The sequence below is a fragment of the Protopterus annectens genome, chromosome 7.part0, assembly GCF_019279795.1.
Source record: "Protopterus annectens isolate FY-2018-M chromosome 7.part0, PAN1.0, whole genome shotgun sequence".
Classification (NCBI taxonomy): domain Eukaryota; kingdom Metazoa; phylum Chordata; order Ceratodontiformes; family Protopteridae; genus Protopterus; species Protopterus annectens.
Genome location: NC_056739.1, coordinates 414,785,437 through 414,810,792, shown reverse-complemented (window position 1 = coordinate 414,810,792; position 25,356 = coordinate 414,785,437). Strand labels below are relative to the sequence as shown.

The 25,356-nt window shown below is 42.8% G+C and overlaps 1 protein-coding gene across 2 annotated transcripts in view; it reads right to left on the bottom strand.

The window, feature by feature from the left end:
• Positions 1 to 25,356, bottom strand: part of PLOD3 (procollagen-lysine,2-oxoglutarate 5-dioxygenase 3) — a gene marked incomplete at its 3' end in the record, with an annotated part of 993,531 nt that overhangs the window by 465,228 nt on the left and 502,947 nt on the right. For both annotated transcript variants that reach the window (XM_044076999.1, XM_044077000.1), the window contains 1 exon segment: positions 14,496 to 14,597. In XM_044076999.1, coding sequence (XP_043932934.1) covers positions 14,496 to 14,597 — 102 coding nt within the window.

Here is a 25,356-nt window from a genome sequence, read left to right as displayed (position 1 = left end):
TGGCAATTTTTCTCTCAAAATTGGCCTTAGTTGATTTTATGAGTGCTCGTATTTTTTACTAATAATGATCAGGGTGACTTCCCTTTTATGGATTTTGTTCTATCATGTAATAGCTTTCTCCTCTTATTGTAAAGTTTGTTAATGGCTGGGGTCCACCAGACTGGACGTTTGCCATTTGTGGAAAGAGTCTTGGTTTTATTTGGGATTGCCTGATCCATGCAGTCCTGGAGGTGTTCATAGAAGGCATTTGTAAGGGCTTCGCAGCTTGGGTTGTGGTTTCCTCTGACTCAGGGGCCTTGAAGGATACCACACCAGTCTTGAGTAGTGTGAAGTTTGCTTTAGAGAAGTTCTTCACTATGGTCTTTTGTTTGGGGTGGGGATGTGGATTTCCAGTGAGATTAGTTTATGATCAGATCTCACCAATGAGGGATATACTTCGGTGTGGAGCATTTTGTCCCCATGTTTGTGACAATGAGATCTAGTATATTTTCTCCTCTCGTGGGAACAGTAACTAGCTGTTCCATGGCATTTGAATTTATGAACTCCAGGAACCGTTGGGCTAGAAAGTTAGGGCTTGAGTAATGTTCCCAGTCTATATTCGGGTAGTTGAAGTCACCCAATATGATGGTGTTTGGAGATACATTTATACCCTCCAGTGTCTTCAGGAAGGCTGTGTGGGGTTCCTGAGTTTGAGAGGGTGGCCTGTAGCATGCTACAATTTGTAGAGCAGTTTTGCCTATGGTTAGTTGCACCTGGATGGTTTCCGAGCTTCATGTGCCACCAACCTGGAGGTGTGAGTATCCTTTATGAATATGGATACACCCTCCTTTTGTGGAGTGGTCCGGGTTTTGGGGCGCATGATATGAGGTAAAACCTAATAGTGCCGGGGTGCTCTCAGGAGCCTTGAACCAGGTTTCAGTTACAGCACAGACATCGATGTTCTCCATACTGAGAAGGGCCTCGTGCATTTTGAGATTTAGACTTCTGGCATTGAGCAGCATTACCCTCAATTTCTTCCCATTTTTGTTTTCTAGGGTGGTAGGTTTAGAATTTGAGCCTTGCCTAAAAAGGCACTATGGGGTGGCAAGAGCCTTAGCCAATATCCGAATCCCAGGGTGACAGGTGCAAGCCGTCCCTTAGCAGCGTGGCTTGTCAAGCATGTCATCCCAGGCAGACAGACACTGGATCCCCTTTGAATGACACCAGACATTAAGCCAATTGTTAAAGCTGATCATCTTGTCTCTATATTGTGGCATCATTCTTGGTGAAGGAAGGATACTGCTCAGGGTTAGGGTCATACCTGCCTGGGCTACATAATCAGAGAGCTCCTCTATGTCTCTTTTCATGTAGTCCAGGGAGGTCAGGTCGTTCACACCAGCATGGACAATGACTGTGTCATATTTGTACTTGCCGTGGAGTGACCAGTGCTTGTGTTATGTGGCGGATTCTAGCGCCCGATAGGCAGCTTACTGTGACCCTCTCCTTGTTCAGCCTGGTGAGTGGGACGTCAGTGTGTCTGACTATGGAGTCACCTATGACAAGTATGTTTGGTGTTGTATTTGGCCTTAAGGGCTGTGACTGCTTTGCACACTGCTTTTGTGGTTTATGTGTTGCTTGTGGGGTGTCTTGAGGTAGCAGTTGTTTGGGTGTCTGCTTTGGAGGCCTCTGCTGTTTAGGTAAATTTTACTCAGAGCCTCCGAGTATGTCTTTGTGTGTTTATGTGTTTGATTCAGTGGAGTGGTAGCATTATGTGAGGCTGGTTTTGTGGTGCGTGTAGTTGCCTTCTCCTCCTGTCTGGTCTTGCCAGTCCTGAGTTGAGAGAGCTCAGCCTCCAGTTTGGCTAAATAGCTGCATCTCTAGTATTTGTGTTATGTGGGAGGAGGAGAGGGTTGTCTGTGTACATGAGGCAGTTATAACATTGCCTCAAGATTCCCAGATTCACCAGCTGGACCGGAGAGGAGATTGACAACTGACCTTTGGACATGCTAGAATAATATTGGGAAATCCTTAATTGAAAACAAGGGCCAGTGGGGAGTGAGGGTGTAGTGCTTTTAATTTTTAGTGCTGACTTATATAATTGCTTTAGTGAGCAAGTGCCAGGTAACTTGAGTGCAATGTGTTACAAGTAACTAAATGCAAAAACGACAAACAGTAACTTTCTTTCAAGTGAAACAAGGAAATAAGTACAGTAAGCAATGCAGATATCACTAGTGATCCACAGAAAGAAGTTGCGTATTAGGTGGAATTAGCTTCCATGGAAATAACAAGCAAACAAACAACAAGCATATAAACAAAGCTAGATTCAGTAGGCCTGGATCTAGTCTATGCTAGAGCAAACAAGGTGAACCAATTTCAGTAAGATACAGTTCAAATATCTGTATGATGTAAGATCTTGGTTCTTCACAAATGTTCTTTATGATTCTCACTTGGTCATATCCTTTAGATGTCTGCATTCACACAACTTCTCCTTCTAGTAATGGTCTACGGGATTTACTGGTCTTATCGTAGTACAATTTTTGTGACTGACGTTTAATCGAAAGTTGAGCCTTGACCACTCTATTGTTCTTTGCTTTTGGTACTAACAATTGTTTACTGATTGGAAGAGTTGTTCTAGTCTGTCTGACATTAATCTCTGAGCAGGAGAACCAAGCAAGTTGTCTCAAGCAATGTTTCTAAGAGTGAGTAAGTTGAGGAAAACATTGGTAGCATCTCTCTTGGATTTCTCAAAAAAATGTTTTGCACTCTGAACTGCACGTTCAGCTAACCCGTTGGATTGCAAATACTCAGGACTACTGGTAATATGAACAAATTCCCAAGACTCAGGAAATTTCTTAAACTCCTGACTTGTACACTGTGCACCACTGTTAAACATGACTGTGCGGACTACCATGGAGAGAAGATTGTCTCATCAATTTTGTAATGACAGGGCTGGACATCAAGTTAGGAAGTAGGTCAATTTCAAACCAATATGAATAAGAATCAGCTAACACTAAGTAATGCTGACAATTCCATTTGAAAATATCTGTAGCAACCGTCAACCATGGTAATTCAGGAATGTGGAGTAGCTGAAGTGGTTCTTTCTGCTGATGCGGTTTGGTGCTATTGCAAATTGAACATGCCAAGTTTCCTTCTCTATATCTTTGGATATAGAAGGCCAAAATACAATGCCTCTTCCCCTTCTTTTGCTTGAATCAGTACCTGGGTGACCATGATACAAATTTTTGATATATTCCTGTTGTAATACTCTAGGAATTACCACTTCTGGACCTTTCATGATGAATTCCATCTTCCATCACAATGAGTTCATCTCTGTAAGGAAAACACAGCTGAATGTCAAGTGGTAAACTGGCTTGTCATGTTGGCCATCCTTGACTGATAACGTTTTTCAGCTTCTGGAGAACTGGGTCTGAATCTGTGTGATTTCTTAGTTCATCAAGCCATAATGATGAAAATTTTCTGACTTCTATAACTTCAAAGTCTGCTGTGTCACTTTCATGTTGCTCTGTCGTTTGTCTGGGTGAGAGTGATAAAGCATCTTAGATGTCCTTCTCTTCCATGTTGCAGTATTCACTCCCACCCTCCTACCCCCTCTCTTCCTGTTTAGCTACCTAAAGGGAACGGATTTCTCTCAGATTACTAAACCTCAGCATCAGGCATATGCCTCCATGAGGCATCCCTTGGCCTGGTCTTATATGCGAGTCTGAAAAGCTTCCTCCTTCCTCTTCATTGCTTCTAGGGTTACTAGCATCAGCAAGGTACAAATATTTACCCTTTTTGTAAACGATACTGAAATTGTACTTTTGCAATTTTAACATCACACATTGCAATAATGCTTCAGCTATATGTACTCGTTGTTTCAAAACTGTCTAGTTATTGGTGATCAGTCTCTATTTGGATAGGTCTGCCATAAATATAATCACTGAACTTCGAACATGTGAACATTACTGCCAAAAGTTCTTTCTCTAGCTGTGTATAATGCATCTCTGTTTGGGTTAAAGTTCTGACACACAGGCTACTGGTATGCCTTCTTGAAGACATGCTGCACCAAGGCCGTACTTTGAAGCATCACAAGAAAAGGTTACAGGTTTGTGAACATCATAATATCTCAATGTGGGTGGGCTGGCAATTTTCTGCTTCAGAATATCAAATACTCTTTGTTGTTGTTCCAACCAGGACCAGGTAACATTTTTGTGTATCAACTCACTTAATGGTGCAGAAAGCTCACTCAAGTCTGAGATGAACTTTCCTAAATAGTTGACAATACCTAGAAAATGCTGTAAAGATGTGACATTCTCTGGAACTGGCATCTCCAGAACTGCTGCTTGCTTAGACGGACCTGGTTGCAAGCCATAACTTGTAAACAAATGTCTCGCATAAGTAACTTCTTTCAGTTTGAATTTACATTTCTGAGGATTCATTTTAAGATTTACTGTATGTGTATGGTGCAGAACTTTCCTGAGGTTTCAATTATGTTCGTCTTCACCATTGCCTCCAACAATAATGTTGTCTACTACAATAGAACGTGAATTACCAGAAAAAAAATGTTTCCATGGCACGTTGAATGACTTCACTGGCAGAATTAATTCCAAATGGCATTCTCAAATCATGTACTGAATGTAGTTAACAATGAAGATTTGCAATCCAGTGAAATTTGCCAAAAAGAGCTTTTTGCATCTAAGACTGAGAAAAAGAATAGTTGTGTAAGAACTTACCATAACCTTAGATGTCCTTCTCGTCCATGTTGCAGTATTCATAACTGTAGGAAGATTGCTGCCTGCAGCAACGGACATCCGGCCAGTATACCAAAGTCTTAGGAGCAGGGGTACGTGTGACGTTTGATGTCAGAGCCATAAACTGATGTTGGTTATAAAGGTGACGTATGCATGTGCCCACTTCAGAATGGACTGCCCCATACATTAGTAACCCTGGAAGCAATGAAGAGGAAGGAGGAAGCTTTTCAGACTCACATGTAAGACCAGGCCAAGGGATGCCTCATGGAGGCATATGCCTGATGCTGAGGTTTGGCAAACTGAGAGAAATCCGTTCCCTTTAGGTGGCTAAACAGGAAGACAGGGGGTAGGAGGGTGGGACTGAATACCGTAACATGGAAGAGAAGGACATCTAAGGTTATGGAAAGTTCTTACACAACTATTCTATGTTCTTCTATTCTGATGTTGCAGTATGCATAACTGTAGGGAGAGTATCAAAGCTTTAGGTATAAGCCTGGGAGGAAGGATGAGGTCTCTGGTCTATAAGGCCATGTAGAATGGACCTGGCAAACCAAATACGGGTCCTAGAAGCCAAATCTAGTTTGTAATGCCTGGTAAAGGCATGGACTGATGGCCAGGTAGGATAGACACGTAGTCTACCCCCCTGAAGAAAGCAACTGAGGAGGCAGCTGCCCTAGTGGAATGAGCCCTGACACTTTCAGATAATGCTTTACCATGAAAGGAGTAGCATGCAGAGATAGCCTTAGATACTCATGAAGATATAGTCTGTTTAGAGCGTGCCTTCCCCAAGGCCCTTGGGTGAAAGGAGACAAACAGCTGGTCAGACAATCTAATGGGTTTAGTCTTGTCAAGATAATACCCGAGTTGTCTGTGGACATCTAGGGAATGTAGAGTTGTTTCAGAGGAATTTAGAGGTTGAGGGAAGAAGACAGGAAGGTTAATGGTCTGATTCAAGGACAGCTCATTAACCACCTTAGGCATGAAGGAAGGGTTAGTCCTGAGGGAAACTCTGTCTTTATGGACGATATAAGCAGGGATGGCTGTCAAGGCTTGAAATTCTGATACCCTCCTGGTGGATGTGAGGGCCACCAGCAGTACTGTTTTCCAGGTACATAACTTTAGTGAAGCAGAGTGGGCTGGCTCAAATGAAGGTAAGGTGAGTTTTTCCAGGACAAGATTTAGGTCCCATGTAGGAGGGATTGGCTTACGAGGGGGTCTGACATGCAGGACCCCTTTCAAAAAGAGCTTAACCTCTATTCTTGATGCCAGAGGAGGTACCAAAGGAAGACAAGCTGAAATGGCAGACAAGTGGACTTTAACAGAAGAGTATGTTAGTCCAGGGTGTAGAAGCTCACACAAGTAAGAAACGACTATGTGTACACAAATGAGTAAAGGGTCCTGGTTTGTCTCATGACACCACCTGGAGAATCTTTTCCATTTTGCCACATAATTTCTCCTGGTACTGGGTTTCCTGGCCTCCTGCAGGACCTTGAGTACGTCCTCCGAGTATAGGTGCCTGAAGGGGATCAGAACCCTATTACCCATAAAGTGAGCCTGAGATTGCTCACCTGAGGGTGTATTTGGGACCCCCTGTCTTGTGTGAGTAGGTCTAGTCGATGGGGTAGCCTGTGGTGATTGCCCTTGGCTAGTAGATGAAGAAGGGGAAACCAATGCTGTCTTGGCCAGAAGGGAGTCACCAGCAGGATTTTTGGCTTGCCCCTCTGAATCTTCAGGAGGACCTTCTGAATCAGTGTGAAGGCATAAAGGTACATCCCCGCCCAATAGAAAGAGAATGCGTCCACTTTCCAGGCCTGGGGATGTGAATCCCTCATACAAAACAGAGGCATCTACCTGTTCTGGGTAGAGACAAACAGGTCTACATGAGGAATACCCTACTTGTATATAACATCTAGGAACACCTCTCTGTGAAGCATCCATTCGTGAGAGGGTGCAGAAGTTCTGCTGAGAGTGTCTGCCATTGCATTCTCTGCTGAGGAAATGTACACTGCTTGCAGGTAAATATGGACAATTGAAGCTACAGACCAAATCTGCTTGGCTAGGCTGCAAAGAGGGTAAGACCTTGTTCCACCCTGCTTGTTTATGTACCACAAGACAGTCATATTTTCTGTGACTACTTTCAAGGTGCCGGGTAGGAGGACTGGTTGGAAAATCTGTAGTACTAAGTAAAGGGCCCTCATCTCTTTGATGTTGATGTGGTCCCTTTGTCTGAGTGGAGACCACTCTCCCTGCACTTTGCTTAGTTTTTGCTGGAGTTGTAAAACTGCCCCCCCACCAACCCACATCTGAAGCATCTGAGAAGATTTGCTGTGAGGGTGGGGATAACTGTAAGGGTATGGCCCTGATTGAGATTGATGGCTCTAATCCACCATTCCAACTCTTTTGCAGGCAAAGTAGTAAGGGGAGGGAGATATCCAAAGATGAGAATGTTGGTTCCAAAGTACAGTTGTGTACACTTACTATAAATGTAGATGTTCGAGTGTATTCACTGTTGCAGTCATTACATTAGGGTACTCTGCTGTCAGGTTGCCCTCAGTCGGCTTGAATAACAAAGTCTTGGGTCCTGCGTCATTTGCTGTCTCCTCTTCCATGACGTTGGTTCGTCAGGGGTAAAAAACATGCAGCCGACGCCATTTTATTCAGTTTTTCTTGGCCCAGATGTCAGGTGCCCACCAAATGGGGAGCACAAATATATATATATATAAATATATAGCAAATATATAAATGCACTTTTAGAAACATAACCTTTACCTTCAATTAAAAGCAAATACACCACAAAGGCTTTTGAGTATAGTGAAGGAAAGAAAAGGCATAGAAAGGGGGATGGCGGGTGGGTAACCCGGACTGCAACAGTGAATACACTCGAACATCTACATTTATGGCAAGTGTACACAACTGTACTATGTTCTTCGTGTTTCACTGTTGCAGTCATTACATTTGGGTAGAATCTCAAAGCTATGGATGGGAGAATGGAACTAAATAGCATTAGGAGCAGCTATAAGGCCCTGCAGGACTGCAGTGGCAAAGCCTGCCCTGGATTTGGAGAAGAGAGGTAAATGATAATGCTTTGTGAAGGTATGAACAGAGCTCCAAGTAGCAGCTTCTAGAATGTCTTTGGTTGGGACCCCTCTGAGAAAGGCTGCTGAAGTAGAGGCAGCCCTGGTGGAATCTGATCTGATCCCCTTGGGCACAGGTTTACCATGGTGTAAATAGCAGAAACAAATGCAGTGGCTTATCCATTTAGAAATAGTCTGCTTTGATATAGCCTTCCCCTCTGATCCTGCAGCAAATGTTACCAGTAGTTGATCAGACTTTCTTAGAGATTTGGTTCTATTTAAGTAGAATCTTAGTTGTCTGTGTACATCCAATGAGTGCAGAATCTGCTCCCCCTTGTTCTGCGGATTTGGGTAAAATGTTGGCAGGTGAATGGTCTGGTTAAGAGCCACACTGGATACCACCTTAGGCATAAAAGAAGGATTGGTCCTGAGGGACACCCTGTCTGGGTAAAATATAATAAAAGGCTCCACTGCCATGAGAGCCTGTAGTTCTGAAACCCTTCTTGCTGAAGTGACTGCCAAAAGAAAAGCTGTTTTCCAAGATAGAAATTTTATATCCGCAGTAGCTGCTGGTTCAAAACGAGGCAGGGTAAGTTTTTCCACAAAACTGAGGTCCCATGCAGGAGTTGGTGCTCTTCTGGGAGGCCTTAAATTTTTGGCCCCTCTAAGATACTGTTTAAGCAGTGGATGAGAAAAGAGGGGAAGCTCTGTGTTGTAATGAGCCGAGATGGAGGAGGAATGGATTTTTATTGACGAAAAAGATAGGCCCTTGTCAAACATCTCAGTCAAATATTGTAAAATCTGAGGAATATTGGGCTTTGCTGTGTCTATTCCTTGTGCTTGGTTCCAAGCACAGAATCTCTTCCATTTATCAGCATAAGATTTTCTAGTACTAGGCCTTCTGGCTTCCAAAATGACATCCATCACAGATTTACTGAGAGGTGTTGTTTGAATAATTAGTTGATTATCCATGCTGCAAGATTCAGAGTTTGGAGCTGAATGTGCAGAATTTGACAGTTATGCTGAGACAGTAGATGAGGTATTTGAGGCAAGTACCATGGAGGAAGGTGAGACATATTCCTTAGAAGTGGGTACCAGTGCTGGCGAGGCCAGTCCGGAGCAATTAGGATCACTTTTGTTTTTTCCTGTCTGACTTTTAGTAAGACCTTGGAAAGCAGAGGCAGAGGGGGAAAGGTATAGACTGATAGTTTTTTTCCATGCTTTTTTGTGACGAGTTCTTGTGCAGAATGTGTCCAACTGATAATTTTGGGGAGAGTCAAATAGATCTATGTCTGGGCTCCCCCATTTCTGTGTTAAAATGCTGAAGATTTGCGGATTCAGTTTCCATTTGTGTGGGTCCATAAGATTTCTGCTTGGGTCATCTGCCAGAGTATTTTGCTTTCCTGGCAGGAATTGAGCTTGAAGATGTATTTGGTAAGTCAAGGCTGTGTTCCACAAAGCCATAGCGAGTCTGCAAAGGGGGTAGGAATGTGTACCCGCCTGCTTGTTTATGTACCACATAACTAGGGTGTTGTCCATCTTTATTAGTAGTTGTCCTGGATGAAGTAAGTCATTGAAGGCTGACAGAGCGCGTTGAACAGCTAGCATCTCTTTCTGGTTGATATGCAGATGCATTTGGTTTTGGCTCAATTTGCCCTGAATGCATCTCCCTGCCAGGTGGGCCCCCCAAGCATAGTCTGATGCATCTGTAGTTAGGGTTTGGGTAGCAGGGGGTAGAGTGAATGACAGTCCCTTGTTTTGGTGACATGTCTCTGCCCACCAAAGAAACTCCTGTTGTAGGCAGGGAATGAGAGGAATCATTGTTTCCAGACTGTGACAAGTTGACTCCATAAACTTTTTAGGTACCACTGAAGTTTCCTCATATGCAGTCTCGCATATGGAATTAGTAGAATGTAGGATGTCATGAACCCCAAAGCCTGCAGAATTTGTCTTGCAGACAACTGGGTTTTTGTTGCCATTTGTTTGAAGTATGTTGTCAGTTGCCTTTGTTTGTCTGGAGTGAGGTAAGCCATCTGGGCAGTTGTATTCAAGCTTGCACCCAGGAATGTAATTATTTGAGAGGGTACCAGCAGTGATTTATTTTCATTTATGGTGTACCCTAGGCATGCTAGAAGCCTTTTTACAAATGCCAGATGTTGAAGAAGAGTGTCTTTGTCCTCTGCTTGAATGAGACAATCGTCCAGATAAGGATAAATTTGTATGCTTCTTTGTCTGCAGAATGCAATTACTGGTGCCAGGCACTTTGTAAAGACCCTGGGCGCAGTAGATAAGCCAAAGGGCAGTGCAGACAATTGATAATGCAAAAAAACCTGCTTTGAAGCGGAGGTATCTACTGCATGATTCCCTTATTGGGATATGCAGGTATGCCTCTTTTAAGTCTAGAGTTACTAACCAAGCATTCTTGTCTAGCATAGGCAGTAGCTGTTGTAAAGTCAGCATTTTGAATTTTGGAATGTCCAGGAACGTGTTCAGAATCGATAAGTCCAGTATTGGACACCAAGAATTGTCTTTTCTGGGTACCAGGAAAAGTCTTGAATAAAAACCTTGTCCTTTCTCCTTTTCTGGTACCAGTTGAATAGCCCCCATATCCATGAGGGACATGACTTGTTTCTGGGCCTCTTCCCACTGGTTTTGTGGCATATCAGGCCATCGGTTTGGAAATGGCAAAGTATGGAAATTAAATCTGTACCCCTGGGATACTATGTTTAATACCCACTTGTCCTGGGTAATTAACTGCCAATTTTGAGCATGACGTGCTAGTTTCCCCCCAAGGGGGCTGCCAAAAGATAAGTGCTTGGTGCTGGTAAAGGAAAGTCATTCAGACTGCTTACTGTAGGGTTGTGCTTTGTTTCCTCCAGATATCGAGGTGGAGGCACCCCATTGCTTTGATCTGTAAGAAACCTGTGATTGGTATCTGGAGCCTTTTGAGTGCCTGGATTTGCCCTGAGTGGCTCTGTTGGACACAAGGAAGGACCAATTTTTAGTAGACCAGTGCCTACTGAACCTGGGTGGCTGCACTTGCAAGAAATATTTTACAGTTTGCATAGATTTTTCTTTGTCTTCCATTTTCTTTAAAACCTCTTCTGCCTTATTACCAAACAGAGTATCATGCTGCAAAGGTGCATCCAACAATTTAACTTTAACATGATCAGGCAGATTTTGCTCCTTGAGCCAGGCATGCCTTCTAATCACAGATCCAGTAATGGCAGCCCTACAAGAGGCCTCCAAGGAATCAAAACCACATTGCAAAGTATGCTTTCCAACCTGTTCTGCTGAATGCAATAATTCCTGTAACTCTATTTTCCACACAATCAGAAATCAACATCATTTTCTGTTTCAGTAAGCCCATAACATGCTGTTGATATTTAAGCATATGAAACTGGCAGTTTAAAGCCCTTATTGCCAAGGTTGCAGATGTATAAACCTTCTTACCCCATCTATCCAGCTCCCTGGAATCTCTATCAGAAGGGGTAGGATTTTTGGCTGTAGAGGCCTTTACACCCTTGGGACCCTGAGAAATAGTCTCAGGATCAGCAGCAGGATTTTTGAAAAGAAATTTGTGGGAGTCAGGAACCCTGTAATATCTGTCTGGCTTACTAGGAACTGGAGGTAGGGAATCAGGAGCCATGCTTGATTCTGAGAACACATCATCAACAATGTCTAATACAGGAGGTATTGCCAAAGGCCTATGCTGAGGAAGAAGAAGGAAATCCCTAAGCCTCTTTTTTGATTCACAGAAGTCCTGACTCTCCCAGTGAAAATGTTCCCTTAAAGCATGCAAAGTCTCTCCAAAAGAGTAATCCTTGGGAGAAGATGCAGATGGGATGGACTCCTCTGCATCAGAATCCTCATATGGTGGAATAGAAAGTTCCTGATCAGAAGAGGAATCAGAAGAAATGGAAACCTGATCTGAAGATTCATAATCAAAATATTTAGAAGCAAAAATATACCGATGCATAATAGTGCGTGGTTAAATCTAGCACAAAACCGACAGCAAGGCATGTTGTGATCAGGGCCTAGGTAAGGAATACAGTATAAATGAAAATCCTTATGAGGTATTTGCTTCCCACAAGTAATGCAATTATTAACCTTTACTGACATTGGTAAGGAGCAAGAAAAAGTTTCCCCAACGGGGTACTTAGCTTTAGTTGAAGACTTCGGTTCTGAAACTCGAATACGAAAATTTTAGGAGTCGGACGACCGGCACTTGCGAACTGCTTCTGCTTCGGGCACCGCGCGACAAGAAAGACTGAATAAAGTGGCGTCAGCTGCATGTTTTCTACCCCTGATGTCATGGAAGAGGAGACAGCAATCGACACAGGACCCAAGACTTTGTTATTCAGGCCTTTCCCTCTGCCCCTGCAGCAAATGCCACCATTAGTTGGTCAGATTTTCTTATAGATTTTGTCCTGTTTAAATAAAATCTAAGTTGTCTGTGTACATCCAAATAAATGCAGAATCCATTCCCCCTTGTTCTGTGAATTGGGAAAGAAAGTTAGCAAATGAACAGTCTGATTAAGGGCCACACTGGGCACCACCTTAGGTATGAAGGATGGACTGGTCCTGAGGGACACCCTGTCCGGATGAAAAATAATGAAAGGCTCCACTGACATAAGGGCCTGTAATTCTGAAATCCTTCTAGCTGAAGTGATTGCTGAAAGGAAAGCTGTTTTCCAGGAGAGAAATTTTAAGTCTGCAGTAGCAGCTGGCTCGAAAGGAGGGAGAGTGAGTTTTTCCAATACAAAATTGAGGTCCCAGGCAGGAGTTGGAGCTCTCCTGGGTAGTCTTAAGTTTTTGGCCCCTCTGAGATACTGCTTTAGCAGAGGATGAGAGAAGAGAGGGGGTTCTGTGTTATAATGAGCTGAAATGGCTGAGGCATGGATTTTTATGGAAGAAAATGACAGGCCCTTGTGAAGCATCTCAGTTAAGTATTGTAAAATCTGAGGAATATTGGGCACTGCTGCGCTCATCCCTTGTGATTGATTCCAGGCACAGAATATTTTCCATTTGTCAGCATAAGATTTTCTAGTACTAGGCCTTCTTGCCTCCAAAATGCCATCCATCACAGGCTTGCTGAGGGATGCCAAGGGTGAATTTAGGTGATTAGCCACACTGCAAGATTCAAAGTTTGGAGCCAAGTGTGCAGAATTTGGTTGTTCTGCTGAGACAGTAAATAGGGTGTCTGAGGCAGGTGCCACGGAGGAAGGTGTGACACATTGCGCAGGAGTGGGTACCAGTGTTGGAAGGCCAGTCTGGAGCAATCAAAATCATTTTTGGTTTGTCCTGTTTGACTTTTCGTAGGACTTTGGAGAACAGAGGCAGAGGGGGAAAAGCATAGACTGATAGGTTTTTCCAGCTGAATGATAAAGCATCCACTTTCCAGGCTTTTCTGTGATGCGTTCTTGTGCAGAATTTGTCCAACTGATAGTTCTGGGGAGAGGCAAAAAGATCTATGTCCGGAGTCCCCCATTTGCATGTCAACATATTGAAAATCCGAGGTTCCAGTTTCCATTCGTGTGGGTCCATGAGATTTCTGCTTAGTTTGTCTGCTTTGGGCACCTTGCGGCAAGAAAGACTGATGTAATGGCGTCAGCTGCATGTTTTATATCCCTGATGACCTGACGTCATGGAAGAAGGGACAGCAACCAATGCAGGACCCAAGACTTTGTTAATCAGGCCAATTGAGGGCAACCTGCCAGCAGATAACCTAAATGTAATGACTGCAACAGTGAAACACGAAGAACATCTGCATGCCTCACGGTTTGCGAGCTGCTTCAACTTCGGATCCCATTCAGACACCATGTCACATGTCTTGTGTATTTAAATGAGACACTGAGGCATGGGTTGGATTCAAGTCGTTTATTGTACATAAACACATCATGAGCTGTAACTAGTACATATACTTCAAACTTCATATGCTTACTGAAGGACTCATTACTTCTAACACACTCACATGTGCATCTCCATTCAAGCTTACATTCATACTGACTGACTACACAAAATGGCACTGACCTTGGACATGCTCAGTAACTTATATGCATGTGCTCTCTGACTACAGTGGCTGACTAGGATCAATATACACAGTGATCTACAACAACCTATCTTAATTTCATTAGTTACGTTCAATAAACAAAAGTTGACTAAAACACATTCTAAATAAGCACTGGTGCACCACAGATCAAGAAAAAAAAATCTGGTAACTAACATACCCTGAGCTTCCAGTTTAGGATGTGTTAGTTCGCAAAGGGTATTAAGACTCTGTATATGCAGCTTCTTGTGGTACAAGATTTGACTTCTTCAACCTCCATTTCCCTACTGTATGACCTTGACAGTCACTTAACCAGACAGTGCTTTGTGGAAATTAGGAAACTAGGCTAGGCTCCTTAGTGGTCTCTTGGACCACATGCATAGTAATTAGTTACGAAACTACAAATCAGCGAAGATTCAAAACCAAATACATTTGAAGGATGGTACTTTGTATTCATTAATGGATAAAGTAAGAGTTTACAAAAAATTGTTACATTGCCTTCTTAAAACCTTTCTCACATTTTCCTGTGGTAATGGAGTTAATTCTTCCTCAAGGTACATTCCTACCACAATGAATCCTATAATCTTTTTTTTAATTACCATATCCATATTACTTTTACATTCCTGCTGTACATGTACTCACTTGCAGTTGAGAAAGATCCAGCAGGTTGTTGTCACATGTGCCGCAGCCCTCTTCAAATGTCCAAGCATTGGGAACATAGTTTCCAAGGTAGTTTAGCTGAAGCTGTTTCAAGACAAATGAAATGAGAATTTTAGCTTCATGTTATCAAACATTCTATTAATAATAAGTTAGATTCACATGCCTGACATATTTGAGAACACATTGACAGAAAACGCGTCTTTTTTCATGCCCAGTTTAAAATTTTGCCTGCACCTCTCACTCCTCTCATTTGCCTGGCTCTGCATTACATATTAAATGTATCTGCACATCTTATTTTTGATTTCCCTTCAACAGCTCTGCTATAACTTTGCTGCAATAATCTACCAATGAAATTCATATGAAAACTGGCATGTTAGCTCTTTACATTTCCCAAATAAACAGTTATCCAGTTTAATAGACCCCATACGAGTGACGGTTCTGAAAAAATGCTGGGTATCTTATCTACCCTGATATAAAGTTTTTACTCCACTGTACACAGTCATCTTGTCATCCTACGGCTGCAGAAATCAACGGTTGTCATTATTGTCCAGTCTCTACACAGCTTACAGCTAAGGTTTGAACACTAGTGCAACCATTATATTAACTACAGAAAGAACATAAAATAATATATATAGTATCTCATTACTCATCACATTAAGGTAATGAATGCATCTATTTTTTTCTAAAGAAGGTTGTTTAGTATAACAATTTTCTAAACAGTAAACAGGCAACAGATTTTGACCTCTTACTGCCAAGTACGCCCACAGACCTTCTCTGAGCAGTCCTGCAGTTCTTGTTACAAAGCTTACACAAAATTGAGGTACTCAATTAAAATATGCAACATAAATACAATTACATTCACTCATTTTCTAATTACCTGTTTTAACCAAGTCAGGGCTGTGGGGAGGTACAGTGTGCCCCATCATTCAATGTGCAGAAGAAGGAAACACATACTCATTCATGCATAGCCTGCACACCTAAGACAATCTGAAGGATCACCAGTTCACGTACTGCATGTCCCTGGAAGGTTAGCTAAAACCTAAACAGACAAAGGGACAACATGCAGACTCTGTACATAGCACTAAGAAACAAACCAGGAAAAGTACAGTTTTGTACCTACCATAAATGTAGATGTTCGAAGATCCACATTGCTGCAGTCCTTACACTTGGGTATACCGCTGTCCTCGGTCGGCCCGAATACCAAAGTATATGGCTGACGTCGGTCATGGCGCATTAAACTGACGCCAGGACGTCAGGGTATAAATACGCATGACCGACGTCATATCCTCAGTCTTTTCTTGCCCCAGATGTCAGAAGACCCTAAACAGGGTGAAATTAAAAAACCACCAAACACTAAACACCCCTGCACCCAAACTATGTACAACTTTTACAAATATACTAAAGAACAAACCTATCCACACAACCACACCTAAACACAGAGGGGAAGGAGGGAGGGAAAATTGGACTGCAGCAATGTGGATCTTCGAACATCTACATTTATGGTAGGTACAAAACTGTACTATGTTCTTCATCTCACATTGCTGCAGTCCTTACACTTGGGTAGATTCCCAAAGCAGAGGTAAGGGAGGATGGCAAATCATAGAGAAGCAGGAGCTGCCAAAATGCCCTGTAAAATAGCAGTGGCAAACCCAGCCCTAGATTTAGAGTAGAGAGGAAGGTGGTAGTGCTTAGAGAAGGTATGTACTGAACTCCAAGTAGCAGCCTCCAGAATATCCTTAGTTGCCACCCCCCTTAAAAAGGCTGTAGAAGTGGCAGTAGCCCTAGTGGAATGAGGTCTAATCCCTGTTGGAATCTCCTTGCCATGATGGGAATAACAAAAAGTAATGCAAAACCCAATCCACTTAGAAATAGTTTGTTTTGACACAGGCTTGCCCTGAGAACACAAAGCAAAAGAAACAAACAACTGCTGAGACTGCCTGAAACTCTTAGTCCTGTCTAAGTAGTAGTAACTGCCTGTGTACATCTAAAGTATGCAAAATCTTTTCTCCCTTGTTTTGGGGGTCTGCATAAAAGGTAGGTAAATGAATAGTTTGGTTTAAAGACACGCTTGAAACCACCTTAGGCATAAAGGAAGGGTTAGTACGTAAAGATACCCTATCCTTATGGAAAATCAAGAAAGGCTCAACCGCCATAAGGGCCTGCAATTCAGAAACCCTTCTTGCAGAGGTAATGGCCAACAAAAAAGCAGTCTTCCATGACAAATATTTTAACTCAGCCGTAGCTGCAGGTTCAAAAGGTGGTAGAGTGAGCTTTTCCAACACATAATTGAGGTCCCAAGCAGGAGTAGGAGCTCTTCGTGGAGGTCTTATGTTCTTTGCCCCTCTGAGAAATTGCTTGAACAAAGGATGAGAAAACAAAGGTGGATCATAGTCATAGTGAGCTGAAATTGCTGCAGCATGAATCTTAATGGAAGAGAAGGACAAACCCTTGTCCAATAACTCAGTAAGATATTGAAGAGCCACACTCAAATTAGGCTCAGAAACATCCAAATCCTTTGCTGTACTCCAAAACAAAAATCTCTTCCACTTGTCTGCATACACTTTCCTTGTACTAGGTCTCCTAGCTTCCATAATCACATTCAAAACTTGTTGAGGAAGTTGAGGCCTGCTATGAGCTAAAACAGGATATGCCATGCTGTGAGATGAAGAGAGTGAAGCTTGACATTGAGTAGATGGCCGTCCTTTTGGGACAACAGGTGTGGAGTCAAAGGCAAGGGCCAAGGTGGTTTCCTTATCAGATTTCTCAGTAATGGGTACCAATGCTGTCGAGGCCAGTCTGGAGCTATCAGGATCATTCTTGGTTTGTCTTGTCTTACCTTTAGCAGCACCTTTAGTAGTAGAGGAAGAGGTGGAAAGGCATATACATGAAGATTTTTCCAACTGAAAGAAAGAGCATCCACTTTCCAAGCTGCTTGGTGTATCCTTTTTGTGCAAAACTTTGGTAGCTGATGGTTTAGAGGAGAAGCGAACAGATCTATGTCTGGTGTTCCCCATGACACTGTTAATTGCTGAAATACCTGAGGATCCAATTGCCACTCGTGGGGATCCATGATTTGTCTGCTTAACACATCTGCTAAGGAGTTCTGCACTCCCGGAAGAAACCTTGCCTGAAGGTTTAGTTGTAAGCTGAGAGCAGTGTCCCACAAAATCATTGCTTGTCTGCATAGAGGGTAAGAATGTGTTCCCCCCTGCTTGTTGATGTACCACATGACAGTTGTGTTGTCTGTTAGAATCAACACCTGTCCTGGAAGAAGTAATTCCTTGAAAGCTGTTAATGCAAACTGGACTGCTAACATCTCCTTCAGGTTGATATGTAGATGCTGTAGTCTGGCAGGCCACTTGTCCTGTATCCACTTTCCATTGAGATGAGCTCCCCAAGCTTTGTCCGAGGCATCTGTTGTTAAAATCTGACTCGCCTCTGGTCGGGTCACAGAAAGTCCCTTGTTTAGGTGACATTGCTGAGCCCACCACAAGAATTCCTTTTGGATGCAAGGTATTATTGGAATGGCAGTGTCCAGATCCTGGCAGTGCTGTGTCCATAGATTCTTGAGATACCATTGTAGCTTCCTCATATGCAGTTTGGCATTGGGAAGCACCAGAATACAAGATGCCATGAACCCTAAGGCTTGAAGGACTGTCCTTGCAGTCAGCCCGGACTGGTGTGATAGTTGTTGGAAGTAAAGGGAAAGATTCTTTTGTTTGTCCGGGGTCAAAAAGGCCATCTGGGTTGCTGTGTTCAGTCTCACACCCAGAAAGCACATGTCCTGAGAGGGTACTAGACTGGACTTTGTTTCGTTCACAGAATACCCCAGGCATCTTAGCACTGCTATCACATTTTAAATGCTGTAGAAGCTCGTCCTTGCCTTGAGCCAGAATCAGGCAATCGTCCAAATAAGGATAGATCTGTATTCCTCTCAATCTGAAGAAGGCTATCACTGGAGCCAGAACCTTTGTGAATACTCTGGGTGCAGTAGATAAGCCAAAGGGCAATGCAGAGAATTGATAATGAGAATTTCCAGCTCGAAAACGCAGATACCTCCTGCAACTTAGAGTGATAGGAACATGGAGGTAAGCCTCCTTGAGATCCAAAGTTACCATCCAGTGGTCTTTGCCCAGTAGAGGTAAAAGCTGTTGCAATGTCAGCATCTTGAACTTGGGAATGTCCAGAAAGGTGTTGAGGATAGACAAATCCAAAATTGGTCTCCACGTGTTCCCCTTTTTTGGTACTAGGAATAGGCGAGAATAAAATCCTAGGCCCCTTTCTGCCGTAGGCACCGGTTGTATGGCCCCTATCTGGAGTAATAGAGAAATTTGTCTGTAAGCTTCTAGTCTGTGCTGAGGAGGAATGTCTGGCATGCCCTTGAAAGGTGGCAAGGTATGGAAATAAAATCTGTAACCGTGGTGAATGATATCCAAAACCCATCTGTCTTGGGTAATTAAACTCCAGTTTTTCTTGAAAAGTGATAATCTTCCTCCCAAAGGTGCTGCCAGATGGGAAGGTTCTGGCAGTTGAAAAGGTGGGTCATTGGGTCTGTCTACGAAAGGGCTGACCCCTGCCCTCTCCTGAAGACTGTGCTGGTGAGCCCCCTATCCTGGATCTAAAAGAGCCCTGAGCTCTGCCCCTACCACGCCTAGACCTACCCCTAGACTGGGAATCGTAAGAAGGATATGTCCATCCCTTGCTTGGCCAATTTCTACTAAACTTTGGAGGTTGAACCTGTAAAAAATCTTTAACAGTGTGCATAGACTTAGCTTTGTCTTCCATTTTCTTTAAAACTGCTTCAACAGGCGAACCAAACAACACATCAGATTGCAAAGGGGCATCCAAGATCCTTGACTTAACATGCTCAGCTAAATTCTGATCTCTTAGCCAGGCGTGCCTGCGTAGGACAGTACCAGTGGCAGCCACCCTCGAAGAGGCCTGTACAGCATCAAAACCACATTGTAAGGAATGCTTACCCACCTGTTCAGAAACATGCACTAGATCTTGTAACTCCTTACATTCAATACCTTCTGCCAGAGCATCTACCTTAGACTTTAACTGTGAAAGCAGAAAGATCTGATATCTCAGCATGTGGAATTGACAATTCAAAGCCCTCATGGCTAAAGTTGAAGAAGTATAAACTTTCTTACCCCATCTGTCTAAAGCCCTTGCCTCCTTATCCGGAGGAACCGGATTTTTAACAACAGAAGCCTTAACCCTTTAGGTCCCTGAGTAACAGTCTCTGGATCTGCCCTAGGGCTTTTAAAGAGATACTTATGAGCTTCAGGTACCCTATAGTATCTATCCGGCTTAACAGGAGCGGGCGGTAAAGAATCAGGGTTAAGAGAAGCCTCTGCAAAAACATCTTCCACCACAGAAAGAACAGGAGGAATAGCTAAAGGTCTGTGCTGGGGTAAAACAAAATTCCCTAAGTCTTTTCCTGGAATCAGAGAAATCCTGACCTTCCCATTTAAAATGCTCCCTCATGGTATGGAGAGTCTCTGAGAATGAAAAATCCTCAGGAGGAGAAGCAGAGGGAGTGGTGTCATCCACATCAGAATCAGAATAATGAGAAAACTCCTGCAAATCTTCAGCCGAAGACTCCGAAGCATCAGAATCCTGCTCAAAATTCCCAAATTCAGGATCCACCCTAGGCCTTTTGTCAGGAGGGGGCATAGAACCCCTAATCAGAGTAATTAAATCTTCAGCCATCCTAAGCATATGTCTCTTGGGCACAGGGCCTGAAGTACTAGGAGAGACACCTGCTACAGCTAAACCTGGCCTGCCCCTGGAGGAAGCCTTGGTAACAGTAGGGGAAGGCCTAACCACCTTAGGCAGAGAGGATTGTTACTATAGACAAAAAAGAGGAGTGGCCATGGGGTCCTCTGCAGCTCCTTCATATGCTAACTTGGTGATGACTTGGTGGGAGGAGTTTTTTCTAAGACCTTTAATGACCATATTCGATATTCAAGTATACCTTAGGTTTGTTGATGATTTGTTTTTTATTATAAAAGGTGACAATGATACGGTACGTGATTTTGTTAATGAAGTCAATAAACAGGATGTTTTTTTAAAATTTAAACTTGGGAACTTTGGCTTGACAGTTGATTTTTTGGATGTCTCATTAAGATGGGACTTATCAGAAAACAAATTTAATAGCAAAATACACCGTAAAGAGAGTTTTACTAACAACTATTTACATTTTAACAGCGCCCATCAGAAACACACCATTAAAAATATTCCTAAGGGACAAATGATAAGAGCCTGTCGTATGACATCATCTGACAATGACTTAAACAATGAAATTTTGTTCATTAAAAAATTGTTTTTAGAGAGGGGATATCCCGGTATTATGTTAGATGATATCATTACTACCATCATGAGCAGGAGAAGTATTTCTTATCCTGCCATTCTAAATAATCATGTTGACACATCACAACAAGTGACAAACATAAATGGCTCCCCTGAAGTTAACATTACAGGTCCAATATGTTCCCTGGGCATGAGTATTGATGGGTTGGCTATAAAGAACGTCATTCAAAAGAATTGGAAAATTATACAAGGAAATAGAGACATTTCAAAGGTATTAGGTGACAAATCTGTTTTTGTTTTTAGAAATACATTTGATATCAAAAAAGCATTGGAAACAAACAAAACACCATTAGTAAACAATAGAATGAAGACTAGGGGTGTTTTTCCTTGTTATCATTGCAACACTTGTAGATTTTTATCAGTAGGACCATTGATTACCATTGATAGCATTGATAAGACTTTTCAAGTACCCCAATATGTAGATTGTAATACAGCAGGTGTGGTATATATTGGGCTATGTAGTACATGCCCAGCTTTTTACGTCGGAATGACGACGAGAAGCTTAAAAACACGTATACGTGAGCACCTATATGACATCAAAAGGCACGATGAAAAGAATGCATTATTTAAACACTCTGCAACATGTAATAATTTTAAAAAGTTTTTATTTTCTGTTCTTGAGGTGTGTAAAAGTGATGTAAGGGGGGGAGACTTTAGAAATTTTGTGGAACAGAGGGAAGCTTTGTGGCAGATCCGTTTAAAATCTGACAAACCTCCGGGTTTAAACGGAATGGTTAATATTAAATGTTTTTTGAAAAATGGCAAATTAGGTATTAATAAAGACAACACTGAATTGTTGTTTATATAACATGTAAGTGTCTTTAAGAGATTTTAGTGTTTTTAATTAATTGTTAAATTGAATAATTAAAGTGTTATTTAAGGCAGGGATTTTTTTGTAACAAAGTATTCTGATGAAGTCTTCTGACGAAAGCGGTAATAAATTGTTTCTACGCTATTTGATTTTTATTTTTGTCTGTGGTTGCATCAACAGTTTGGTTCCTGGCCGGTGACATTTTCCAGGGAAGGACAGATACCTGAGAGGCCCCTTCAGCCTGGCCTACCTCCTGAGAAGACACATCCTGCAACAATAAAGTCTCTCCCTGGGACTCTAAGGAAACTTCTGTTTGGGCCTCCGGCTCAACCGAGCCTTCTAAAGAACCGACGTCCGGGACGGACGGTTCTTCTAACCTAGGCCTAGGTGCCTTGTCCTTGCGTTTCTTCGAAGTAGCGGCGCCGAGCATCCGGCGGCATTTTGTAATTGCACCGCTCAAGACTAACCTGGCACAATCTAATCTCCTTTATAGTGCTTGTTAAATCTTGCACAAGAGGACACCCAACAACGTCGTGCTCAGGCCCTAAACAAGGTATACACAAGTTATGGTAATCCCTATGTGGTATCTGTTTCCCACAAGAAATACAGTTATTTACTTTTTCTGACATCCGTAAAATACTGAGGCAAGAAAACCAAAATATTCCCCAACGGGTACTTAGCCAACTTTGATTCGGTCTGAAACTCCGGTTTCGGAAAATCTCAGGACGCCAACCTGCACTCGCAAATTTGCTTCTGCATCGGACCACGCGGCAAAAAAGACTAAGGATATGACGTCGGTCATGCGTATTTATACCCTGACGTCCTGGCGTCAGTTTAATGCGCCATGACCGACGTCAGCCATATACTTTGGTATTCGGGCCGACCGAGGACAGCGGTATACCCAAGTGTAAGGACTGCAGCAATGTGAGATGAAGAACATCTGTGCTGTCATCAACAATGCTGACTACAGCACAACAGTGTTTGAGGATAAAATAGTTCATTCCATGTCACAGTCACCTGCAGGAAGTCTGTCAAAGGAGCATAATCCACACCATTTAATGGTCTTTTTCTGAGAAAAAGGTGAAAACAACAAATACTTTTACTACTATCATAAGCCTAAAAAGAATGTAAAGCAAGAAGCACCCACATGCAAGAAAATGGCAGTAAATGCTGTTCTAAAAGAACTAACAAGTGGTAACCCTATATCAACCCCACCATCATCCTAGAATTACAACACTGTTGATGTCTTTCTTTATCACTGCTGCAGCATTCATAACCTAACGGATCTCCTGCCAAGAACAGCCCAACGTGCAGCCAGTAAACCAAAGCTTTTACTAATTTTAGGTGTCGTATGTCACATGTATGCTCCCCACACAAGGAGTAGGGCATAAAGGTGATGTATGGATGCACACACTCTGAACTTCTTTGCTGTCAGTCAGAATGCCATCACTGAACATCAGTTTGAACGCTCTTCTCGTGTGCTGGTTGCCAAGCCATGTTTCAGATAAGTGCCCCAACGGGGCGTCTTAACTTTAATTTTATTTACTGCTGTTGGGTTCTGAATGTTGTCAGGGGTATGCCCCTCTGAGGGTGTTTGGATGTCCCACAGAAAAAGAAAAGTACAGTTTTGTACCTACCATAAATGTAGATGTCCGAGAGGAATGCATCTGCAGTCTTAACAAATGGGTTGTCCTGTCGTCAGGCAGCCCTTCGGTCGGCCGGATTCCAAAGTCTGGGTCTGGCTTCGGCTGGTGTCGCACTTCACCCGACGTCATTGCGGCAGTTATTCGGGTATAAAGGCATCAGCCAATGCCATTTTCCTCAGTGTTTCTTGCCCCAGATGCCAGGTGCCCTCTTGGATGGCTAAATTTGGATAAATGCCAAAGTTTCCAAATAGTAGAGAGCAAACACACAAAATAAGCATGTATGTACATATATACAAACAAATACACCATAATAGATCCCCCCCAAGCTAGCTGAAGATTGGTAAATACCCTAAGAGTACCTCAGAGGGGAAGGAGGGTGGGTAATCCTGACTGCAGATGCATTCCTCTCGGACATCTACATTTATGGTAGGTACAAAACTGTACTATGTCCTTCAAGGATGCATCTGCAGTCTTAACAAATGGGTAGAATACCATAGCTAAACTAGGGGAGGAGGCAAAGAGAAAAAATTATGGTGTAGTTAGGATCCCTTGCAAAACAGCAGTGGCAAAACCAGCACGGGATCTAGAGTATAGAGGTAAGTTATAATGCTTGGCAAATGTATGCACGGAGGTCCAAGTAGCAGCCTCTATAATGTCCTTGGTAGCCACTCCTCGTAAGAAAGCTGTGGTAGTGGCTGTAGCCCTTGTGGAGTGAGGCCTGATGTTCTCTGGAGTTTTCTTTCCATGGTAGGAGTAACAAAATCTGATGCAATTTCCTATCCATTTGGAGATTGTCTGTTTAGAAATTTGTTTCCCTTCCTTCCCTGTTGCATATGCTACCAGAAGCTGGTCAGTCTTTCTATTGTTTTTTGTCCTGTCCAGATAGTAGCGTAATTGTCTGTGTACATCCAAGGTATGCAGGAGCCTTTCTCCCCTGTTCTGTGGGTTGGGGAAGAATGTAGGGAGGTGGATAGCCTGATTTAAAGAAACTCTGGATACCACCTTAGGCATAAATGTAGGATTTGTTCTCATGGACACTCTGTCTTGATGGAAGATCAGGAAGGGTTGCACTGCCATTAATGCCTGCAGTTCAGAAACCCTTCTTGCTGAAGTTATTGCTAGCAGGAAGGCAGTTTTCCAGGATAAGTATTGTAATTCTGGTGTTGCTGCTGGTTCGAAAGGAGGAAGAGTCAGTTTTTCTAGTACAAAATTCAAGTCCCATGCTGGCAATGGGGGTTTTCTGGGAGGTTTTACATTTTTAATTCCTCTCAAAAAAGTACAGTTTTGTACCTACCATAAATGTAGATGTTCGAAGATCCACATTGCTGCAGTCCTTACTTATGGGTAGTCCGCTGTCCTCGGTCGGCCCGAATACCAAAGTATTAGGCTGACGTCGGTCACGGGCGCTTAGATCTGACATCAGAGCGTCAGGGTATAAAAGCGCATGACCGACGTCATATCCTCAGTCTTTTCTTGCCCCAGATGTCAGAAGGCCAAACAAGAAAGGCCACAGCCAAAAACAGAATACCTCCCAAAACATGCCCAACAACAACCATCACCCAAAGCATAAAACCATGTCAAACTACAGAGGGAAGGAGGGAGGGTAATTGGACTGCAGCAATGTGGATCTTGAACATCTAGATTTATGGTAGGTACAAAACACTACTATGTCCTTGATCTCACATTGCTGCAGTCCATACTTATGGGTAGAATCCCAAAGTAACGGGAAGGGAGGATGGCAAAATCATAAAGCATTAGGGGCTGCTAAAATGCCCTGTAATATTGCAGTGGCAAATCCAGCCCTAGACTTAGAATAAAGAGGAAGGTGGTAATGTTTAGAAAAAGTATGTACTGAACTCCAAGTAGCTGCTTCCAAAATATCTTTTGTAGCTACCCCCCTTAGAAAGGCAGTAGAAGTGGCAGTAGCTCTAGTGGAATGAGGTCTGATTCCAGCCGGAATCTCCTTACCATGATGGGAATAACAGAAAGAAATACAAAACCCAATCCACTT